A 21878-nucleotide genomic window follows, 5' to 3' on the forward strand; every position below is an offset into this window, starting at 1 on the left:
CATGCTAAATGCAGAGCGGCTAAACAGAAACCCTGCTCTCAGTTCTCTCACTTAGCACTGGCAGATGAACAGATTTGAGAAATAAAGAGCGATGGAAATATGAACTGAATCCCTTCGTCATCCCTTCCTCAGAGCTGCTGGATGGGTCTGAGTGTCAGACCAACTCTCAAACTCTCACGGTGACACTGACACATATCAACACCCAGCACCACTTTTGTGTCTCAAATGCCACTGGGTGTGTGTATGTGTATGTGTATGTGCGTGTTTGTGTGGTTAGATATTACACACACACACACACTCACACACACCCACACACACTCACACACACCCACACACACCCACACACACACACACACACACACACACACACACACACACACACACACACACCACAAAAAGCAGGCAGTTTTTAAAAAAACCTACTCCACTCCAGGGCAACCTTAATAAAACCTTTTCAATACTATTCTTCTGTACTGCAGTTATTTGGGGACCATATTTAACATTATACAAAGAAAGCTGTCAATGGGCCAGGGAAAACTTACCGATTTTATTACTGAGGTATACTGTAAATATTTAATTATATTCATATAAAATAACATGATAGAATTTTCCGATGTTGATGATGAAGCCCTTCCCTGTAAATGTTACAGAGACCGTCTCTCTAATGTGTGCGTCAGAGAAAGAGTGGGAGGCGTCACTGGTTAAAAAGTCGAACTACTTGGCGTTTGGACGGAAGGAAACAAACGCCCGCAGTGAATGGAACTGACCAAGGGAACAACCCAGCGGTGCAGTAACGAAATCTACGGAGCACGGGCGGCATTGGCGGCATGGCTTACCTCGACAGCTGCCACTGCAGCGGGGAAAGACGACAAAACAGCATCTTGTACAGTATTCTAAAGAACGACAGCCAGTCGTCCCAGCGCGGGTCCAGGAACCCGAGGGTCGCCATTTCGATGCAAGTATGCGCCTGTGGATCTAAGAAAAAGGTCGCTCTCCGCTCTCCCCAGACCACGTGCAAAGCCGCGTCCGCGGTTCTGGTGAAAACGCTGAAGTTCGTGAAGAACGTCCCGTGCTTTCGCGAGCTGCCGGTGGACGACCAGCACGTGCTCGTGCGGAGCAGCTGGGCGCCTCTGTTAGTGCTCGGCATGGCGCAGGACCGAGTTGACTTTGAGACCTGTGACACGCCCGAGCCCAGCATGTTGCAGCGGATCCTCACCGGCGGACGCGGGAAGCAGGAGAGCCCGCAAGGGCAGAGCAGCGCCGGGGTCGCGCTCGCCGATGTGCAGGGAATTCAAATGTTTCTCAGTAAATGCTGGGTGCTGGATATCAGCACGAAGGAGTATGCCTATTTAAAAGGAGCCATCCTGTTTAACCCAGGCGAGCAAAAGTTTTTGTCCCGTGTTTACTGATGGAAATGTGTGTACACACGTGATTCTTATCATATCACCTACGTAGAAGCCTATATCAGCAACAAAAAGTTATTATTAATATTATTACTACTATTAACAAAAAAACACAATAATAATAATAATAATAATAATAATAATAATGTGTAATATTATAAACATATAATTATAAAGATATAATTACCTATACAGGCTACACACATTTCCAGCTGTGAAAAAAAGTTATAACTAGTAATAAGTAACAACTAACGCACTACCATTATTTATATATTTATTTATTTATTTATTTATTATTATTATTATTATTATTATTATTATTATTATTATTATTATACACGTGTGGTTAGATTTATCTGGTTAACAAACGGTTTTTTAAAATGAGCCAACATCTTAATTTGAGACCTTTTTCCAAGTGATAATTTCACTGGAGTTTTGTGTTGGTGCGCCGTGTCCGTCCAGGTGTGCGTGCGTGTCCCTAACGTGCCTCGGTTTGTGTGTTGTAGATGTTATAGGACTGCAGTGTCCGCACTACATCCAGGGGCTGCAGAGCGAGGCGCACCAGGCCCTTAATGAATATGTCAAAATGATTCACCGAGGGGACACCACAAGGTTCGCCAAACTCTTCATCGCGCTCTCCATGCTACGGTCCATCAACGCAAACGTCGTGGCGGGCCTCTTCTTCAAGCCCGTCATCGGAACGGTCAACATGGAAGAACTTCTGCTCGAGATGTTTTACGGGAAGTAGAAGCCCGTCGCCGTGAGCGCGCGATAACGGCCGCACGGGACCCGAGCTGTTGAGACTCGCGGAGACGGACGATGCGCAGCGCCAGTGGCCGCGCGCTGTCAGAAATAACTTATTCCTTTTTACACATGCTATTTTTGTAAAATATTTATCCGGACCTCTCCCTCTCTCTCTCTCTCTCTCTCTCTCTCTCTCTCTCTCTCTCTCTCTCTCTCTCTCTCTCTCTCTCTCTCTCTCTCTCTCTCTCGCTCTCTCTCTCTCTCTGCCTTCTGAGTTGAACTCATCGCTAAATCCAAAGTCTGACTTTATTCCCTTTTGGGTAAATAGCTTTACGGTTTTGTCTTCAGTTAGTTAGCTTTCCTGCGCGTGTTGCATTGTGAAGCCATATATGGGAAAAGGCTATTTATTTGAGCACGTTTGAATATTTAGAGAATCTTTTAGGCCTGTGTTTCTATGGCTACATAAGGCCTTGACACACTGAACAATGTATACCATCCTTTACGTTCTCTACTGGTATTCTGCGTTGACAAAAAGGATTAAACTGTAAAAGTGACATCACCACAGCCAAAAAAAAAAAAAAGCAAAACAAAAAAGCATTGGGTAGTGAAGGTTCTCCACCAGAAGAGGGCAGTGTTAGGCAACAAACCTCCAAATTCAAAATTATGTAGCAGTAGACCTCAAAACATGTCAGAGTGGTGAGCTGCTCTTCATCCTTCCCCTGTGTTTGAGGCATGGTTCTGTGTGTAGATGGTTCCCAGTGTATCAGCCCACACGAGCCAGCGTGTAAAGCACTGCTACGCGTTTGTGCAACAGATTCGAACAGATTCGCCCAAGAGGGAGGATAGGACACCATATGCTGGTCCCTGACAACATTAGTCACAGCACTGTTAGGGGACATGTCAGGTTGTGTCTCGGAGAGGGGGAGGTAGGGCACAGAGGTGCAGTGTAACCCGGCAGCTTGGCTGTGGTAGACAGGCAGGGGTGGATGGGCAGCCATGTGGAAAAGACATGGGGCAACTGGTATAACGAGGCTCATTTGACTGGGGCAGGCATGTGTGTGTGGTTGTGTGTTCTGGTGAGTGTGTGGATTTGTGTGTATGTGGGTGTGTTTGTGGTTGTGCGTGTGTGTGCTAATGGGTGTGTGTATGTGAGGGTGGATGAATGTGGGTGGATGAGTGCAGGTGTATGTGTGTGTGCTGCTGGGTGTGTCTGGTTTTGTGTGTGTGTGTGTGTGGTTGTGTGTGTGCTGCTGAGTGTATGAGGGTGGATGAGTGGGTTTGTGGGTGCAGGTGGGTGAGTGGTTGCATGCAACACCCATTTTAATGGACAAATAATACCACTCATGGTTGCTGGTAATAAAGGATGTTAGTGTTAGGGATTAAGTGTTAATACTAAATCAGGGCGAAATGCCAGTGCATGTGTTTACTGAAAACCTTAGCTGTCACTGAGGTGTCATATCGCACTCCATGTTTGAAACTACATGCATTCACCAGTCAGCATATCTAAGGAGGGGATTCAGTTCCACACAGACTTTCTTTGATCTGCCCTCAAAATCTGGTTTAAATGAAGCCCCTCAGAATGCATTTTAATTTGAAAAAACAATTATTTCATCTCACTCAGTTGCTGTCAAAGTCTGTCTTGTGAAAAGCACCCTGTAGGAAACAGTGCATGTCCATTGTTGTATTAAATCTCCAACTTCATATGCTGTTGCTTTGGTAAACCATAACTTACAGAACCTTGAGATCCTACAGCAAATTACAGCAAAATTCTATTCTTATTTACACTGTTTTCAGCTAGTTGCTATTGCTTCATCTGCAATATATCATTTCTGGAAAGTGAAATCTTTGTTGGCCTTTAACCAGACTACTACAAACCTTTAAAATGTTTGAATTTATGGTTTATCCCTAGAACTGTGACATGCCCAATAGATTTGAATTGGTCTCAGGCTTTCTGTAAGACACAAAGCTGTTAAAGTTGTAGTCATCATGTTTTCTTAGTTCAGTGATAATTTTTAATTAAAACTATTATTATTATTATTATTATTATTTTATTTTTATTATTATTATTATTATTATTATTATTACTAGGAATAACATGACAATATGAGTGTAATTCTCTACATTTCCATGCATTTATTTTATCTGAATTTCTTATAAAGTTTATGTATATATTGTATTTTTTATATATATTGTTACAGAGGTGATGAATGTCATTTCCAGTGACATGCAGTTACCATGTCAACCTTACAGCAGTGCATCATTACCTTTCTAAATAATGCACTATGTCATTATATCAATATCATTATTTTGGCCAGACAAGGAAACTTATAGACTTGATATCAATAATATTACTTTATAATATTGGCAATTATAGGGGTGTTGATATAAGATGATTTTTTTTATATTTTAGAAATATACTTAGCACCTCTAGTCAGATAAAGCAGCATGTTTTTCTGACATGCAAATGCCATCAAGACCTTTCTTGTGCTACATTTAATTAGAATAAATGTAAACACATGGCAGACGCATGCAAATATGAACACAATCCTATTAGAATCAACAGAAAAGAATTTTGTAAATGTGGACTTGGTTCTCTTCCCCCATGCATAAGTGAATGTAGAATGTATAAGTGAATAGGCAGTACATAGGTGATGAGTGGGCAAAGCATGATGGCACTACTGCATGTGTGCGCGCGACTCTGATAGCACACTCAGAGTGCTGCAGCGAAAGTCTCTCTCTCGGCCTCTGACTCTCAGAAGGTGAAATATGTCCCTCACTCTACTGCAGCTCATGTAAAAGTCAGCGTCTGACCCACCCTCACACCCCCCCCACACACACACACACACTTCAGCTCCCCAAGCGATCCCATCTCATTTCCAGGCAGGCAGGAGATCATGACGGATTGATCTGGAAGCCTACAGTGCTGTCAGAGCCTATCCAGATATGGTAGACCTTTCAGCACAGCTCAGCTAATTAATCTGCTCCCCTGAGCCAGCATACTGCACAGCCAGAAAGGCATCTCCCTCACAGCCTGTCAAACTGTCTCTCTGTCACACAGTCTCTCTCTCTCCCACTCAGTCTCTCTGCAACACTGTCTCTCTCGCTCTCTCGCTCTCTCCCACACAAAGTCTCTCGCCCACACAGTCTGTCTCACAGTTTCTCTCTGTCTCTCTCTCGTTCCCCCAGTCTCACATGGTCTCTGTCAGTTTCTCACACAGTCTTTCACTAACCCAGTCTCTTAACAGTCTCTCTTTCCTACTCTTTTTCTCAGCCCCTGATAGGGTTTTCTGTCTCAGTATTTAGATAACATGATAGGCTGAAATAAAGCTCTCAATTAGCTGGAATTTAATAATCAGCAGTACAACAGAATTTTCTCTTAAAGCTCGACAACAAGGGGAAATCACCCCTACAAATCAGCCTTAAAAATTACATCAAATCACTCCAAAAACCAATCCAACAAATCACATCTACAAATAATTCCAACAAATCACCCCTACAAATCCCTCCAACAAATCACATCTACAAATCCGCCCTAAAAATACATAAATAAATCACACCAACAATTCACCCCTACAAATCACTCCAATAACCACTCCAACAAATCACCCCTACAAATCCACCCTACAAATCAAACCTATTAATCACCACAACCAATTACTCCTACAAATCACCCAAATAAAACCAAAATCACTACTACAAATTACCCCAACAAGTTACTCCTAAAAACCACTCCTACAAACCGCCCCTGCAAACCACTCCTACAAACCGCCCCTGCAAACCACTCCTACAAACCGCCCCTGCAAATCACTCCTACAAACCATCCATGCCAGTGGAATCATCACTATTGTTATCTAACTCTGGGCTCTGGTATTCTACAGCTGCACATATACCACTGTTCCTCCAGACCCAGCATGTCATCTTTTCCGGTATGAATGCCTGGAGCCCGAGGACGCTGTGTGCGACGAGTAAGTGGCTTCTTCCCCAGCCTTGCCTTTCCAGCGCTGGTGTAAGATTCCCATCTGCTTCAGCTTTGCTGCACATAAAGCATCTGGAAGGAAAGAGATAACAAGCTCTTAAAAACCCTGCAGCCTGTGCAAAGACAACATTTGCTAGGAGTTAATGAAGCTGCACAGCTTAAAGGACAACTGCTCTCAGCAACACCAGAATGGCTAATGGGTAACGAATGTTAGTGGGGCCAGTTGGCAATGAAAAGAGAAACATGGAGACTACACAGTATGGAAAGATGCTTGTCGTGAGTTTAAGGTGATGTTGTTCAAATTTGGCATTCTGTAAGTTAATCAGCACAGATTCTATTATGTCATCTCTGCACTCCAGCCAAGTGGACTTTAAATGAAACTGAGCGTGAGGTTCAAGTGCACACTGCCAACGCTAATAGGAGGGAATGCCCTTCCACACTGTGTGAGCCATAGAGAAATTAGTCTCCCATTTTGTAGGAGCAAAGGGGCATGAATGATTAATGACTCCATTTCTTGGCATCATCAGTTCACATACAGGGTAAGTGGAAGAGTTGATCTATAGGTGTGACTTTCTGGTCTGTTTGCATTTGGTTTATTTCTGCTGAAGCTCACAGAGGTACCACTGCTTGTAAAGCAGGCCACCAGACGGCTGGAGAAGCAGAGTAAGATCAGAACAAAACCAGAATTTCAGCTGGAAGCTGAGAACAAAAATGAAAACGCAGTATACAAGCAGGATATCCCACCCCCAGCCATGCCACACCTCCAACCACACCTTCAGTCAAATCTCTCCAGCCTCACTGTCCTACAGCAGCTGAGAACACTGGCTCTGCTCCATTCACATGCATTAATCATTTAAGCCACATGACATTATTTAAGTCACAGAAGCCACACCCACTGAGTCCTGAGCGTCACAGGCCGCACCTACTGAGTACTGGGGTCACAGATTGCACTTGCCTAGCTCGAGAGGCCGCAACCTGCACCAGGGGAGTTACAGACATGTGCTATTGTTTATGATTTTTCCTTAAAGTGTATAAAACATTCTGACATTCTTCCATAATTTACCCAGTACAGTAGAAAACACCAACAAATTACACACAAGAGTAAGCATGCTGGATAGCAGTTTCTTTTCACCTCCAATGAGTGTAGAGCCAAAACAGCGATAAATAGCGTCACTCAGCCTATACTGGACATCTCCTACACCTCCATCAATAAATATACATCTGCGCAACTTTACGTGTATATCAATAATCGTCACATGTATATCATTAACCATTACACGTATATCAATGATCATTACACAGAGTGTATGCATGTAGTAGGTGGCCTGCTTTATATATATATATATATAGAGAGAGAGAGAGAGAGAGAGAGAGAAAGAGAGAGAGAGAGAGAAATTCTAAATTGTAGTAAAGTATATATATATATATATATATATATATATATATATACATATATATATATATATATATACATACATACACACACACACACACACACACATATATATATGTGTGTGTGTGTGTGTGTGTGTGTGTGTGTATGTATATATATATATATGTGTGTGTGTGTGTGTGTGTGTATGTATATATATATATATATATGTGTGTGTGTGTGTGTGTGTGTGTGTGTGTGTGTGTGTGTGTATGTATATATATATATATATATATATATATATGTGTGTGTATGTGTGTGTGTGTGTGTGTGTGTGTGTGTGTGTATGTATATATATATATATCTGCAAGTGGCAGCTGCTACAGCAAGAGGGAGCCGCTTGCCACCAGGCAGGGTAGGCAACTCCTAGGAGCCCCAGGCCAGTGGGGGGCCCCTGAGGGCTGACAAACTTTAAACTACAGCAGTGCCAGTGTACAAAGTTTGCAATGCCAGTATGAGACGTGAATTCGCTAAGGGGCCCCCCGCCTGACTCCACTTACTGCCGTTGCAAATAGCGTGCATGATTGTTTAATAATGACAACAAGTTGTCAACAACAAAAGCCAGTCAACAAAAATGAAGAGGAGTTATCCTTCTGGCAATGAAAAGAGAGAAGACAAAAGAGGAAGAGCAAAAAATAAAGCATGACAGTGGTGAGTGGAGCAGATAATAATGATTAAACAAGATAAGATTCCCTTTATTGATCCCCAGGGGGGAAATTCAGGTGCTACAGCAGCTCCAGCACAGAATAAATAAAGTAAAAATAAAAACTATGGGGACCATTACTATATTATACACAACTTCCCCAGTGCCACCCCACCTCTAGTGATGCACAGACTAGTGGTATGGAGCGTAATGAAAGTGAGTGAGAAATAGCAGCAGGTAAACAATGTGGAGGACTACTGGGACTAAAGACAATAACAGTGCAACAGTGGTATATGGTATAATTATTGTAATAATATAATGCTAAATAACATTATGACTACTTGAACTAAGTGCTGCTAGTTAACTAGCTACTGTGCTGTAGTGCTGCTGTGTTAAATAAGTGATAAGTTAACTAAGTGCTGCTAGTCTAGCCTGTGGGGTAGAAGATACACTTAAATAAAATAACTTCCACTAGAATTACATTATTTCTTTTGTTTACTTTGACATTTAAATGCTAAGCACCAGCTAATATGAAAGTCTCAAATACATAAATACTGAAAGCTGAGTTTCTAATTTGCGATTATCAATAGTTAGAAGTCGATTGTTTTGTTGCCTCGCCAGCTGTCATAAACGTTATCCATGTGACAGCCATGTTAAGGGTAGACACACAGGTTATGATGAACCCACCAAACACATTAGACCAGAGGCGCTAGCTCAGCTAACACATTGGTTATCAGCAAAAGGGAGCGCTGCTAAATAGTTTGCTAGCTAGATACATGACAAGCTAGTAAAATGGGAAATATAACCAGTTGCTATCGAGCTAATCAAATAGTTAATAGACAAGATTACTTTTAGTAATACTTTTTAGTTTTAGGATCAGTTTTCAGTATAATAGCTAATATAAAATGTTTTTATCAGTCGGAATTCCCAAGGTTGTTCGTTGCTTGCTGGTGCATTTTCTTCTATCTCTGGCTCAAATATAAATGGTTGAATTTCACTATTATGGTATACAGTCACTGCAGATTCATAATCTTATCAAATTCAAAAATATTTTTGGAATCTGAAGACCCAGTAGTGGAAAATTCTCAGTCCACTCCAGTCAGTCAATGGTGCTTGATTTTACTTGAATTTGTCATTTTTAAAGAAATTAACATGTTATTTTCATTTTAATTAACATGCACATTTTTGCAGCAGTCAAATAATGTGAAATCTTCAGGAAGGTCCATTAGGTGCTGCTTGGCTTTGACATGGCCTCTGCAGTTTCTAGAGAAGTGTACCTGTCATTTTATAGGGCACAGGTAATGGAATGACTTGGAGGGGAAATCAATTAACTTGCACGATAATGTTTCTGTAGATGACTGATGGAAGCTGTGTCTCTGCATGGATGACATCAAGCTGTATGCCAGAAGTGAACGAGACATTGACTCACTGATCCATCTCACCAGGATATACAGCAACAACATGTCATTGGGACTGGATAAGTGTGGTCATATGGGTACATGGAGAGGGGAAGTAGCTAGAACAGAGGGGATCGCACTACCAGAAGGTAACATCACAGATGCTGAGGGCAGCTACAAGTACCTTGGAATTCCACCGGCAAACGGGAATCATGAAGAGGCCACAAGGAAAGCAGCTACAGCCAAATACCTTCAAAAAGTGAGGCAAGTTCTGAAAAGTCAGTTAAATGGGAAGATCAAGTATGGTATGTTCTATGAGTCATCAGATACCACTCTGGAATAATAAACCGGCCTAGGGAGGAGGAAGAAGCTAATAACATCAAGACAAGGAAACTCATCATGACAATACAGAAACATATATGCCAAGTGCAGGTTGGAAGTTCAAAGGTCAAAGTGGGATACATGCACGAAAGTGAGAATGACCATGCTAAGATCCTTTGGGACTTCTAGATACAGACAGACAAAAAGTTAATGGCTAACCAACTGAACATAGCGGTGATGTATAAACAGCAGAAGAGGGTTGTAGTGATAGATGTAGCAATCCCAAGCGATAGCAATATCAGGAACAAGGAACATGAAAATTTGAGAAATCCCAAGGGCTGAGAGAAGAGTTGGAAAAGATGTGGAAGATGAAGGCAACAGTGGCTCCAGTAAAAATTGGTGATACCCTAACTGGGAGAATGGCTCCAGCAGATCCCACCAACATCCGAGCTCTCTGTGCAGAAAAATGCAGTCCTGGAAACAGATACAATTCAGGACCCTCAAGCTCCCAGGCCTCAGGTAGACGACCCGAGCTTGAAGGGAGGAGACTGCCGGAGGAGGGCAAGTGGGAATTTATTTTATGTATTTGAGAATATTACATTTCAGGATGTGCTTCACTTTCTTTTTATCATCCAGCTCATTGAATTTCACTGCTTCCTGTCTTAATTATTAATGATCATTCATCAAATAACAACAATGTATTCATCAGATAACATCAAGGACAAGCAGACAGCCAGGTAGACAGACAGACAGACAGACAGGGAAACAGACAGGTAGACAGATAGACAGACACAGACATGCAGGGAGACATTCAAGTAGACAGACAGGTAGAGATGTTTGTTGGCAGAAGCCCTGATGGTAGGGTAGGAGTAGCAAATACTCGCTCAGGCTTATTAATGACTTTTTCAATGCATTGCATGACATAATGGCTTTAATAAAAAGGAAAGTCAAGTTTTTGATCTGATGAAAATGTTCCTCATTATGGTGTGATGTCTTACAGCTTTTAACCTTCATTTTAGTGATAGGTTGAAGTAAATTTGTTAGAATGTGAACTATTACATGCTCAGACATCACTGACGATGCCTCTTAATCATTTCTAGGTGAAACTGAGACCTTACCATTTCATACAGCTTTTCCACAGTACCTGAGCTCTACTAGTTATGGATGATATATGATTCTACATCTTATGTCCATTAAAGGATCATGTTAACTTTGTCTTCTGTTACTCTGGAGCATAATTGACCTGCACTGACAGGTGATTACATTCCAATGAGGTAGTTTTTAATTAGCTGAAGACTTTTTTTGTTCTCTCTCTGTCTGTCTGTCTGTCTGTCTGTCTGTCTGTCTGTCTGTCTCTCTCTCTCTCTCTCTCTCTCTCTCTCTCTCTCTCTCTCTCTCTCTCTCTCTCACACACACACACACACACACACACACACACACATACCTGCATGCTTGCTGTGTTGCCTACCTTCTTAAAACAGCCCTTCACACAGTTTGACTGCTACAAGACAGGTGTGAGGGCTGATCTACTCCTCAAGTCAATTACCCAGCCCTCAGAGAACCCCCCACTCCCGCTCCTGGCTGGGGGGGCTCCTTCACTTCTGCCATCTGCCGTGAGAGATTTGTCTCACCCTTCTGAGAAACAGAAAGCTGTGGGGTGCAGAGAGAACAAAAGACCAGGCCGTCCCGAGATCTAAGCCACCCTCTCTTTGTCTTTCTCTTTGACTCACTCTCTCTTTCTCTCTCATTCTCTCACCCTCTCATTTTCTTTCTCACTCTTTCCCGCTTTCCTTCTGAAAGGTATTTCAGTCACGCATATGCTGCTGCCAGTGCTTGTACATGCCCCCCTGCCCCGCCCCTGGCCTGCCCCTGCCCCGCCCCTATTTTCTTTCCAATTAAGCTCATAATTGCCAAAGACAATAATGAGTTAATTATTTGCCTTCATGCTAATAAAAGCACAGCTGTCACCATGCAAATCCCACGCCATAGTTATAGCTGCTGTTCCTAGTCACCTCAGAAACTATCATCATCAAGCTCAAATTTGGTAACCTTCACAACAAACTCAGGCTGGATTTATTGGCCAGGAGCGGGCAGGAATCAAGCATGTTTACACATTTATGCCTGATTCATTACCTACAGAATTCCCCGTAATGGTGAAAAGGATTCACTCTGGTGTCTAAGCTCATGTGGGCCTTTAAATAGATGTGGGCTTTGAAACAGAAGCTCAGGTCCCACTGACTAACAGTGTCCAAAGAATACAAAGCTTCGATTGTTAGCAGGCGGTTTTGGGATGTACAGGAGAAGAACAAAGAAGAAGGCAAACAAACTGGTTTGTTTGTATTTGGTGGTTGTCTGTTGTTTCTTGGGTTAATGTGCATTTGACTTAAGAATACAATACTGTAAAAGATGAAAGAGATCCACCATCTCTCTATGTTTTGATAACCTACAGTATGAGACTTAATAGTATAAAGCCAATGTCAAGAATCCAGATCACATCATGATTCTGTAGGAAGCTGGTTGCATTTTATATAACAAACCTTATTTTGTATTGATGACAATGTTCTGTTTACATAAAACACAGAAATATATCTCAGTTGTTGTGCTGTGCTTCCATACATTAGGATAGACCTCATTTCCTCATTTCTCCAGCAGGCCATTAGAGGGTGATAAGGGTGAGGTGTGTCCCTAAATGCCAGCCATTCCACAACACAAACACCTGATCAGGCCATTGAAAATATGTCTTTGTTAAATATAATTGACATTATGTGCAGAGAGGTGTGTGTGTGTGTTGCAGGCCTGAGGCTGACTCCAGGCAGTCCACACTCGCGCACACACACACACACACACACACACACACACACACACACACACACACACACACACACACATACTCGCACACACACACACACACGCACACACACACACACACACACACATACATACACACACACACACACGCACACACACACACACACACACACACATACACACACACACACGCACACACACACACACACACACACACATACACACACACACACTCACATACACATGCACACGCACACACACACACACACACACACACACACACACATAGGGAAAGAGAAGGTTCTGATGTGGCGGCCCAGTGAGTTGGGCATTAGGAGAAATGGGCCAAGGTTTCCTTCAGTATTCATAGTCCGCTGTTAGCCAGCGCAGAAACGTCAGTCCAAACTTGAAAAAAATGTGAACCTGCTTCAAAGGGGGAAGCAGCCTTGAAGAAGGACAGAAGAGCACATGACTTACGAGTTTATACCTCAGAAGACATGCTGATAGTCAATGACTCATTAAGCTTCCAGCTCATCTGTAGGTGTATGAGTGTGTATGTGTGTGTGAGCACACTGTGCAGCCTGCTGGACCTAATTCACTGTATTTGTGAATATCTATGATCTGAAAGTTCTGATATTCTCTGAATCTCCTCTCTCTCTCTCTCTCTCTCTCTCTCTCTCTCTCTCTCTCTCTCTCTCTCACACACACACACACACACAAAAAAAACCCTATAACTCATAGCCTTGCTGTAAAATCAAGATTCAGCAATCAAATCAATATAAATCTTAATTCTGATCTGCTTCTTCCAGACCAGACATGCACATAAATACACATATTCACATGCAATAACACACACACACACACACACACACACACACACACACACACACTAACATGCATACAAAGTCATATGCTCACATGCCCACATCCATACACAGACACATACGCACACATGCTGAAGTGAACATCCACCACAGAAGGTATGTGTCCACTCCGCAAGTCCTTCATTTTTATCCTCCTGAGGACAGTCTCCATCATAACTATATCTACATGTTTACCTTCCTGAAGACTGTCTCCATCACGTTTAATCCTCCATGGCCCTCACTAGTTATCAAACCTGTATTTAGAGTGTGTGGACAGAACAGTGTGAAAACCTTGCACAAACAGACACATGCAAACTTCCATTATACAGAGAAAAGTACAAAGTTTTGCATCTGTTATATGTTAAAGCATGTAAACATATAAACTCTGTCTCCCCCCCCGTAAACAAGAAATTAGCTCCACACTGATGAGATGAATGGCCAATGTGGGTGTGGACGTCAGCCGATGGATCATTCTAATGCGGTAGTTCCTTTATCCCATCCAGTGGCCCTCCCAGGACAGGGCGGCAGGCTCAGCCCACAATGCTACACAATACCCAGTCCAATATTGCTCTACAACGCGGCGCAAGCACCAGCAGGAGACTAACGTCCACCAGGTGCGGACTGCAGGGAGATTTGCGACGGCGCTTTAAAAGGGGGAAAGTATTACTTCTGTCTGGTGCCTCACTTACAGGCCCCAGGGGTCACATCACATGAGCACATCGAATAGCTCTTCTCTTGCCTGGTCAGCGGGAGCACCGAGGCGCTCCGCTCTCCCCGCGACCCACAGGAGGGGTGGCGCACGCTTAGCCTGTCAGTCAAGGTTTATGATAGGCTGGCACAGAAGGCGGAGCTCCCGTGAGACATGCCCATCACATTAAGTCTTCAGCAGATGATTTAGGAGCTGATCTCATGCTAAGGCCACTCGGAGCTGCGAGAAAACCTTGCTCGGATTCAGCAGTAAACAGGTCTGCTTATATATGAACAACTGCTCCTGAGAAGGGTGACAAAAATCAAAACAGCAAAGAATGGCAATCCTATGTTTCTGTACATGTTGCAATAAAAATAAATAGCTATATAAATGTCTAGTTATTGTAATTGTTATAACTGGGGTTAAATTCAAACCAATTTACATATGCCTTTCTCTATTTCTTATAGCTAGCATGTGAAATCTGAGAATAATGATAAGGAGGACAGGAAATGAGATTGGTACTATACATCACAGAAGGCTGTCAGGTGACATGGCAGATGTTGTAAACGACCACCAGATGGCAGTGTTTCACAGAGAACTGCAACCCACCTGGGCACAGCCGGGCTGCTGGAGATTTATGCATCACTCTTTCTCTTAGATGTCTTTGATACTTGAGGCATGCGTGTTTATGGCATTCATTCTGAAATAATTCATGCACACATTTGTAAACAGCCATGCATGTTGTTTGTGGGCTGCTAAAAGAACCTGTTACAGCAGGAATCATAGCTGCGCCTGCTTCGCCTGAGCTGATCCCTGTATTCACCCACACTGCACTGTTTTACCGAAACTTCTTAAACCGTTGAATTCCTCCAAGTGTTTTTTTTTTTTTTTTGTCTGAATCATCCATGCACTCACACAAACACACGCACACACAGCAGCAGAGACGTCTGTGTGTGTGTGCTGCCTCGTGTGGTGTCTGGTGTAATAGAGTTGTTGTGAGCCGGCATTCTGCAGGCCGGTCTCCCTGTGTGGCTCTCTAATGAAGCGGGAGGGAGGCGCGCTTCAGAGGCCAGGCCCACACACAGCAGCCAGATGGCGTTTGCGTTACGGTAAATGAAAACATCTGGAGTTGTATCACCACCCCCCATTCTGCCTTTCTCCTAGGAGACATTAGCACAGAGTAGGATACTGTGCAGGATGCCCATCTGCAGAGTGGCAGTTAGGGGAATCAATTGTTGAGAGATGGGATGCAGTGACCCCTCATTGTGTTCCGGCTAAAGGCAAGGCACTTAAGCAGATCCTGGGACTGACCTCTGATCTTCACACTGGACTGCCAAAGGGGCAGGACAGGCCTGACCTCTGCAGACTGAGTTTTTAAGCTCAGCTTTACGGCCAAATCTATCTGCAGCTGAATTAGGAACGTCGGCTAATTAAAGAGAACAATAAAATCAGCTAAATATGATTCTGTACGGCTATGGTTGTACGGTTTTATGGAGTGTTGAATAACTGTGTTGTTAATCATATAGTGAATTCTCTTCACCTCCAGGCTGGCATTATTAAGGGAGAGTCTGGGATAAAAAAATGGAAGCCTCCTGGGTCTGGCTCAGTATACACCTGGCTGGGCTACCAACACAGTGGACACCGACCTGCCTGCCAAAGGGGGTACATGCAATAGCTAGTGAGTGAAAGCAGAAATCAGATTACATCGATCTTGATTGTACAGAGGAACTGTGGAATGGTGTGTGTGGGTGTGTGTGCATGATTCAGTGGTTGTGGTCTAGATGAAGCAGACCACAATGAGGAATCCTATTGATTGTTTGTGAGGTACAGACTTCCCTGCAACACAGTCTCGCAGGCACACACACACGCATGCACACACATGCACACGCTACCGTCAATACATGAACAAAAAAGGCACCACGTGCAAAGCAACACAAAACAGATGCTTAACCATCTCCATGGTGAGAAATGACTAGAGAAGAGAAAAAGAAGAAGAGAGAATAAAGAAGAGACTAGCATCCTCCCGACAGTCCTGTCCCACGGACCCATCCTGTCCCGCAGTGTCTTGTCCTGCAGAGGGAGTGCGGGAGGCAGCGGGTCTCTCTCCACCAGCCCCGGTCAAAGGAGGCGGCTCTCAGCAAGACTCGCAGGCTGCCGGGTTTGTGCGTCTCATAAGGGAGGTGGCAGAGCTGTTATGTGCTTTCCGCTCTCCAGGCACTCATTAGCACCGAGGCCCAAACAGAACGCTCTTCATTAGAGCTGTAACAGAGGCTTGCCTCGTGGTCAGCACTCATCCAAACCGGCCAATTAAAACAAAGCTCTGCGGGCGTGTGCGCGCGCGCGCGTGTGTGTGTGTGTGTGTGTGTCTGCGCGCTCTGGTGTTGGTTCTTTGTGTGTGGGTGTGTGTCAACACAGGGGTGGTGTTAGGTGAAAAACCCAGACCTTTAATTATGAGTATCACTTTCCTCATTCCCTTCTCCTCTCCTCTCTTCTCCTCTCTAATTAAACACATTCCTTGCGCTCTTTCCTAACTTTTCCTCAGGAGGGAGGCTGACACGGTTCTCATGGCAACAGGCAGACAGGCCAGTGGCTGCTGCGCAGTGCTGCTGTCTGCATGCCCCCCTTCCTTTTCCCCCTCAGAAGATGTGTAAGGATGTAAACAGGCAGAAACCAGTTTGTGTGTGTGTGCGTCTGTTTGTCTGTTTTTATCAGTCGATTTCATTCACTGCGGGTAGGAGAGAACTTCCAAGGAGTTACAGACAGCTTAAGCCAAGCCTGGCTACTGTACTTTGTCAATACATACATTCATTTACATTTAACTCTATATGAAACCTGACTCACGCCACCCATTACAAACTGTACATCACTATAGTTGTGTGTTGGCTGTGATGGATAGATTAATTAATTAATTCATTCATTCATTCATTCACCAATTAGCCTAAATGCTCTAGGGTACATAGAATACTAAAATAACTGGATAATCAATTCATTAAAAAGGAAAGAACATTTAATAAATGTGTATTTTATTATTATTAATAATAGTATCTCTTCAATTAACATTGCAGGTACTGAATTTAAAAAAAAGAAAACCCCCAAACCAGGAGACAAACAGAAGCTTCGTGTTCAGTATAAGGGCCGGGGAAGTGGAGATACAGCTGTGCTATCCATTATCATCATCGTTAGCTCCTCCTCTTCATCACCCTCAGGTTTATTGTAAGTCTTCATGAAACAATTTGCCACTAACATGGAAAATGCAAACATTGGCTTTTTATGAATGTTGCTAGATTGTCTTTATCTTATTACCATTTCCTTTTTTTGATATATACACAATGTTACAAGAAATTAAAAACAAAGAAAATGATCAAATGAAAGGAATCCTATGGTTCCTATCGTTGCATTGTTAAACCCGGCAGCCTTACGCTGTAGGTGTGGTCAGCTCGAGTTCTGACACACCAAAGCTGACTGGAGCTCTGTCATGGGTGTGTCTGAGGAATGAAAGCTTGGTTTGATGATCAGAAGAGTGACAAATCCCTGCTCTCCTGTATTACACTGTTCTGCATTTTGCATATCATCTTTTTTGATGTAATCAAATTTTTTTGCACCATATATAGAGTAACAAATACTCTATCTCTACGAAAACAAAAATTATGATCTGAGTGGTGCGGGGTACTGTTTAATGACCAGGGAAAGATGTTCTTTAAAAAGTAAGAATAAATAAAGTTTCGTTGTTCAAAGAGGACTGATATATCTGCTTCCCTGGATGGACTGGACAGAAAACAGAGGAACAAAATGGCTGCTTTGGTCTTCCCTCCTCGAACTGGACGCGATGGCCACTGCAGCGCCGTCTCCAGCTGGGTGGAGCGAGCTTTCGGCAGCCCTGCACCGCTCCTACAGGTGCAATCGGTGAGGAGCTGGACCTTTTAGCGTTAGCACTCTCACCAGGACCACTCCACCCATCTCGCACAACTATGGGACTGCTTCTTCAAACGCGCGGGCAGGGGGCGTCCACAGGCGCCTCCTTTCCAAACTGGGATTCAACTGGACTTTTCGCTCAGTACCTTTAACTTCTTCCTAGGTTGATTGGACTAGACGTTAGAACTACTCCTTAGGCATAAGAGCAGCTGCGACTCAACAGCAGAGGCACATATACTTTGTTTGTCTTCAAGCTTAGGCTTGACTTTTTTATATATAGATTTATATCTTGAGGTAAAAAAATGCACCTAGTTCATTTCCTATCCTCAAACTCGGCTTCTCATCCACACCAAACGTGATGGGGCATAGAGAGGAAGTGACGTCATGGCAGTAGGTTACTAACATGAAGTGAGTGCATATCTGATGCAGTGCCACTCCAAACAGATGTGTGGCGCTGTATCAAGGGACACCAGGGAGGCACTAAGGAGGAGGTTAAGAGGTTTTAAAATGTAGTGAAGATAAATTATGACATAATTATTATGAATCGATGATAAGCACTTTCATCAGATGTGAAATGTTTTTGTAAATATATATATATATATATATATATATATATATATATATATATATATATATATATAGAGCTAGATAGATAGATAGATAGATATTTATATTATAAATTGAATACATATCTAGTTGCTATGCACACTCAAAAATGACACCTCCATCATGGGTCAGATAGTCTTCAAAACATAAATATACTCTTTCCCTTTCACCGGCCATGATTAAGACACTGACAGAAACATTAAAAGTACTTTTGTGTTTTTTTCTCCTTTCAAATTAAAGTAGGACATTATGCAAAGATCTCACTCTACACCTCTGGAGTGGAATGAAATGTGTCTAAGTATGTCTTTCCAAGCAAATTATTTTGTTACAAAAATATACTTCTTTCTTTTAAAATAATATACAGATTTTTTCTTTTGATTATTTTTTTCACTACCAAGCTAAACAGCAAAGCTGTTGTTTTTTTATTTTTAATATAAAGTATCATAGTTCATGAGAGAAAGCAACTGAGAGAAATAGAGTGAGAGAGCAAGAGAAAATGAGAGGAAGAGAAAAAGAGAGCAAGACAATGAGAGAGAGAGAGAGAGAGAGAGAGAGAGAGAGAGAGAGAGAGAGAGAGAGAGAGAGAGAGAGCAGAGACACTAGATCATCATGGTGAGGTGACATTAGTTCCCCTCAGGTGTCATCTGATTGGTCGTTCATTCAGGAAGTGCGTTTGCTCCCAGTCCTCTGCAAATTTTGCATAATTAATATTTTTGTTCATGAGTCCTCGTTAAAGTTGACACCCACTACTTATCCATCAAAAACAGGAAAAAAAATAACAACGGAAATATGGTGCTCTCTCAATGAAAATGTCACAATGCCACAAACTGATAACATACAAAAAAGAAATTGTTTCAAACTACACTTCCAATCTACAAGTTAAGAGAAAAATATGACACTTCAGTCTCTAAACTTCACAGAGCCTTCCTCAACTATATCATGAAAACCAAATTAAATAAAAAATAGATGATAAGCAAAAGAAACAAAACAGACCAAAAAAATAAAAAATGGAAAAAACAATAATGCTACAAAGAAATCACAAATATATACAAGACCCTGTATTCCTTGTGAATATGTGTGTGTGTGTGTGTGTGTGTATGTGTGTGTGTGAGTGTGTGTGTGTGTGTGTACAGGTATGAAACACAATGGGTTCTCCAAGTTTTCATAAACATTTGCCCCCCACTCCTCTAATTGAAAAATCCTTCTGAAAATAAATCCCTCTGGCGGCTCTGGACCGGTTCTGAAGGTTCCGCTCTGCGGTTCCTAAATCCCTGTGAAAGGGCCTGCAACCTGAACACCAGCTGTCCACATTTGCCTCAGGAGATTCTGTCGTCCTTTCTCACATCGCTTTTCTTCTCCTCCGCACCTTGGCACAGTGGGCGTCAGCAGGGTCTGGGCGTGGCGGGCGGAGGCCGCGTCCGTCACCAGATGACACTGGAGATGCTGGTCTCGCGGGGCAGGAGCGGCAGCAGGGCGTTGTTCCCGTGCTGCTCGTCCAGTGGCTGCGTGAGCTCAGGCCGCGCCCCCCTGCCCCCTGCTCTGCCTCCTGCCCTGCCCCCGGCACGCTGCCCGTTCAGCACGGTCATGGGGATGTTGCAGTAGGTGTGCTGTCCAGCCAGCGAGGACAGCGATGGAAGCGTGCCCCCGGGTGCCACCGCATCATACTCGTAGCCGCGGTAGTAGTGTTTGTGCCGTAGCGAGGCGTGGTAGCTGCCGTGGAAGGTGGAGCGCAGGTCAGGGTGGGCCGCCGCTGCCACTGCCGTGGATGTGGCCGTCGCCATGGAGATGGCTGAGACGGTCTGCAGCTCACTGAAGGGGCCCTGCTCGCTGGCGTCCAGCACATGCTCGCGCGAGGGCCCGCGCTCAGGCCGGCGGAAGGGCATCTCGTAGCGCAGACGCTTCCAGAACTTGGAGCCCAGCTTGTTGCCCTCGGGCCCGGGCCACTTGATGACCGTCAGCAGCTTGATGGTGTGCTTGAGTGCCTCCACCTCCTGGTAGTTGAGCACGCCGCGGAGCTCGGCGCACTCGATCAGTATCACCTTGATGTCGCCGCTCACCAGCATATTCCGCAGCCGTGTCTCCAGCTCGAAGATGCTCCAGCCCCGCCGCACAACGTAGCTGGGCGTCATGACGATGATCAGCCGCTTGCTCTGGTCCACGCAGCGCGCCACATCCTCGATGTACGCTGTGAGACGAGGAGAGGGAGCGACAGAAGAAGAAGGAGAGGAAGAAGGAACGAGAAGATATGGAGAAATATTATTTGAATTTCCCTGAATCTCAATTTATCTAAATTTAACATCAATTTATAAACATTATCAATATAAATGCATATGTATTAAATAAATAATAAGGTATCTAATTAAAATATGTAAATAAATTTAGAGAATTAATTCCATATATTGAAAGGTGTTATCGTGGTGTCTCATTTGTGAACTGAAAATCCTCCAGTTTAGACAACTACAAATGGGAAATGTGAAAAACACACGGAATGGGGGAGGACACAGGACATAACACACAACATCCAACATCAACAGACAACACAGGCCATCCCTAAACCCTTATTTAACACTTATTTAACAGACACTGATTACACGCACTGCTGTTCTTCTCAGATCAAATCACGCAACTTCCTCATCCAGAGACACAACTGCCTCAAGCAGAAATAATAAGGATGTCAAATGCAGAACAAACCCAAGGCTCTCTCCGGGGCTCGGGGACAACGGAACCTCAAAGAAAATCTATGCTGCCACTCTGGGTTTGCTTGTGCTGTGCTAGCTGCGTTCCTGACAGAAGCTGCCTCTAGATCAGCTGAGCATGGCTCCAGACTGACACTGTGCCTTTCCAAGTGCATCCTCTGTTTGCTGTGTCAGTGATGTGTAATACTGGCGCTGCATATCACAGAGGTCCAGGGAGAAGGACAACACCTCGCCCAGCAGAGCATATCCTGGCTCCAAACATACACTGCATTTCTGAACGGTCCCTGGCTTACTTTGTGTCTTGATCTTACAGATATCTTATCTTTATTTATTTCTACCTTCCTAACTTGCCTTCCACTTCCTTCCTTGTCTTCTGTCCACACGTATTG

At 43.6% G+C, this 21878-nt stretch overlaps 2 protein-coding genes across 5 annotated transcripts in view; one reads left to right on the forward strand and one right to left on the reverse strand.

Annotated features, from left to right (window-relative positions):
- The first annotated feature begins 743 nt into the window (after window positions 1–743).
- Window positions 744–3268, forward strand: nr0b1 (nuclear receptor subfamily 0, group B, member 1). Its single transcript, XM_027011409.2, has 2 exons — window positions 744–1377; window positions 1910–3268. Exons 1-2 carry the CDS (start codon window positions 828–830, stop codon window positions 2149–2151), a joined length of 792 nt encoding a protein of 263 aa, XP_026867210.2. The 5' UTR covers window positions 744–827; the 3' UTR covers window positions 2152–3268.
- A 16586-nt stretch (window positions 3269–19854) lies between these two features.
- The window catches only part of il1rapl1b (interleukin 1 receptor accessory protein-like 1b), a 295493-nt gene continuing 293469 nt past the window's right edge, over window positions 19855–21878 (reverse strand). For all 4 annotated transcript variants that reach the window (XM_027011408.2, XM_027011407.2, XM_035520914.1 and 1 more), the window contains one exon: window positions 19855–20978. In XM_027011408.2, coding sequence (XP_026867209.2) covers window positions 20215–20978 — 764 coding nt within the window. In that variant the 3' untranslated portion in view covers window positions 19855–20214. The remainder of the gene's footprint in view (window positions 20979–21878) is intronic.

Source organism: Electrophorus electricus, chromosome 21 (genome assembly GCF_013358815.1).
Source record: "Electrophorus electricus isolate fEleEle1 chromosome 21, fEleEle1.pri, whole genome shotgun sequence".
NCBI classification, from domain to species: domain Eukaryota; kingdom Metazoa; phylum Chordata; class Actinopteri; order Gymnotiformes; family Gymnotidae; genus Electrophorus; species Electrophorus electricus.